At 33.3% G+C, this 3,281-nt stretch overlaps 1 protein-coding gene across 1 annotated transcript; it reads left to right on the top strand.

Moving 5' to 3' along the window:
* Positions 1 to 953: 953 nt before the first annotated feature.
* LOC102615992 (hypothetical protein) lies at positions 954 to 1,736 on the top strand. The gene has a single exon (XM_006493508.4). The coding sequence runs from the start codon at positions 1,096 to 1,098 to the stop codon at positions 1,366 to 1,368; it is 273 nt and encodes a 90-aa protein (XP_006493571.1). The 5' UTR covers positions 954 to 1,095; the 3' UTR covers positions 1,369 to 1,736.
* The last annotated feature ends 1,545 nt before the right edge of the window (positions 1,737 to 3,281 follow it).

Raw genomic sequence — 3,281 nt, forward strand, 5'->3', positions numbered from 1 at the left:
GTTTTGCTTTTAGACCAATCAATTTAAGATTTGGATATAGTAATATATATATATATATATATATATATATCAAGCTCTTGAGTTACGTCAAAAGATTCATTCAGGTATAAATAGAAACTTTTAAGCTTTATTCCTTTTTAAAATACAATATTTAGAAAATAGTCAAACTACAAATACTTCCTTAATCTTTCTAGAGAATAAATTTCTTTTGGAAAAAAAAATTAAAAAAAATTGTTCGTAGTTTCTCATAAATATAAAATGCGGCGTACGGCATAAGTCTAAAACCGGTCATCTGGATTTCAAGAATATGATCGACAAATATTAATGGAATCCAGCTACATATGAGCATGATCTTGACGAAAAGCAATAATAATTAAGATAATGTGACCAAAGATTTGGAATTTCCAGCAAACGGTTTTCTAATGTTAATATTTTCAGGAAGATTCTCTATATAATTTTAAAGAAAAAAAGATCGAAATTTTAAAAATTTAATTCGGCTAGCTAATTAGCTAATTAGGTCAATCACATCCTGATCCTGATAGTGTTGTTAATTAGGATTAGATCTTGTAGTGATACATGTGGCGCACCCAGAATGCACCACCAACTGATCATACTGCAATAGTAGAAATCTTACTCTAAAACCACATCTAAACAGAACACAACAAAATTTTAATTATTTTAATAATCCATGATGAAGCTAGCAAGAAAAATATGCACAGAAAAAAGTTTAAAAAAGGGACAATAAATAATTAACAAACCGACCAATCGTATTAAAAAAGTTCCCTAAGATTGAACTAACCCTAAAAAAAATCAATTAAAAAATAAGAAAAATGTGAATCAACATAAGATTACAGTGAGATTAGGTGGATTGTATTGCAGTTTAGCTATAGCTTTCAAGGGTCTTCGTGTGGGTTTTGCTTTTGCATATATATTTGAATTTTGAAGTACTCTCTTCATCGGGAAGCTTACGTGGGTTAGCGTGAAGAGGTGGACTCCTACCCATTACGCCACGTCACCACGCTCACCCTCTTATAAACCAAATTCCCACCATCCTTGGGTCATTCAAGCACAAGTCACAAGCTTTCAAAAAAACAAATGGAGGGCCTTATTCCTTTTGTTTATAGAGCAATAATGCAATACAAAAATGGAAACCAGGTGGGTTTCGGCTCATGGTATGGTGAGTCACCTTCAGCTTCTTACATGAGACTCCCTGGAGATTCTGGTCGGTTTCAGACATCTGATTTGTTTCAACATGATTATGGCTCCATGTCCGTGGCTCCAAATTCTGCAACTTCTACAAAGATTATTCTATCAACTGGGGTTCAATCTCCTGTTTGTCGTTTGACGACTCGTCGAGTTGCTACATGATCATCAATTCATCATGACGATCAAGATTGTATGTTAAAATATTGCAGTGACATGCCTGAAGAAAGCTGAAGGTGTGGAACTTGGAATTTGTCAAATATGGTGATGGATTTGTGGTAATTGTATTCAGAATGTTCTGATACATGGTTTCTATTATTATTGTTATTTTTTCTTATTTGTGGTGTTTAGTAATAAGCATGTGGAAACCAAAGGGGCCATATGCTTTGTGTTGTTATTACTTTGTTAGTGTGAAAGATCGATGAAGAAAAAAAATTAAGCGTGCGGAAAAACCAAAATGGACCGCATGTTTAATTTCTGATGGTATTGTAAAAATGTGAAGTTAATATATTGTGGTTAGATTGTGTATCGAATTTATGTTTTTTGTTGTCATGTCGTTTTGAGTTTTTGTTGTACCTTTGAGACAAATTTTTTTTTTTCAAAAAAGTAAAATAAGTGAGCCAAAATTTTTAACTCTGAAAGAAGCAAAATTTGGATCTTTGGAACAGAGAAAACAGAGCAAAAAATTTCTTAACATGGAAATATATCTATCAGTGCCAGTATCTCACTAGAGATACTAGCACTTGAATATGATTAAAAGAATTGATCTAATCTTGTACGCAATTGAATCTTAATAATTTAAGAATAACATATTGAAGGAGCAATATCAGTCCCATTTTTCGGAAAGAATTTGTTTTCATTATTCCCTCTCATGCCTGAGCTCCAATTGCTACCCACAAAGTCATAGTCTCATAGAGCTCAGTTACTCCTCACAAGGCTGTCATAAGAGATTTTGCAGTTTTTCGACCAAAGATACCCTCATGCTTTAAACAAAGGAGAGAATCTGTGGCCTCCAGAAATTTTACAAGCAGCTTTCTTAAGCTCGAATGTTGAAAGAAGTGGGGGGTTAAAATTCATTTGGCTCTGCCCACCCCTTACTTTTTTAAAACTAGAAAAACAAAATGGAGAGAAAATGAGAGAATTAGAAGGGTTAAATTTGGACAGTATAAATTTAACTTGTCTATTAATTATGTATATATTAAAACTTCAATTCGATTATGTTAACTTTGTATTGTATTCATTTTAAATTGACAGATCGTGTCACAAGTTACCACCCTTTGAGAAAAACCTAAGAAAGAGTCTTGGCGCACAAGATGTTTGTAGATTCAATACAATCATGCCACATATTCAAAAGAAAATATAAAGTTTGAACTTGGTTTAAGACTGACATTGGCTGAAAGAACTAGATAGCTTGTATTGGCTGATAAAATGAAGACCCTGTGGCCAAGGAGGCTATCTTATGTTGCAACTATAGCTATCTTCACAGCTGCCTAGAAATGAAAAAGACTTGCATGAATTTGGGGAGGAGCTGCCATCAATTAATGTTTTTGGTGCAAGACTTGGTTCAGCAATCACTATCTGGTCATATCTGGATAAGTTTTATAAGCATGCTCCTATCTCTTTCTTGTTTGGACACGTACAAAATCCCAAGCCCGAGAAGGACATATTAATCTAAAATCAATTACCTTTGCTGTAAAAATGATGTATCTATCAGTTGGAACTTAATTTTCTTTCCCAAATTTAGAATAAGACATTCCACTAAAAGGATAAATATATGGAAAGTTTGTATAACAAGGTTAGCTTTTGGATTACCTAATCAAACATTATTTAGAGACAACTAACTCATCATCCATTTGCTCACATGTTTTCTTCAATATGAAGGTACTGCAATGCTCAAGTGCATACGAAAATTATAGCAGGAATAAATAAATATTGTCTATTTTGGAAACACAACACATTAGAATTTTGTTTTAGGACTTTACAACTCCAAATGCGTCTAAATAGTTGACTACCCTTGGCCCTCACTAGCGATGTGGATGATACAATCGCTTTCTTTTGGAACCTCACTTTATTGTGAG

This window comes from Citrus sinensis, chromosome 6 (genome assembly GCF_022201045.2).
Source record: "Citrus sinensis cultivar Valencia sweet orange chromosome 6, DVS_A1.0, whole genome shotgun sequence".
Taxonomy (NCBI): Eukaryota; Viridiplantae; Streptophyta; class Magnoliopsida; order Sapindales; family Rutaceae; genus Citrus; species Citrus sinensis.

What these genes read in the sequence shown, in the direction of transcription:
- LOC102615992 (XM_006493508.4), top strand. Translation starts at nt 1,096, where the DNA reads ATGGAGGGCCTTATTCCTTTTGTTTATAGAGCAATAATGCAATACAAA.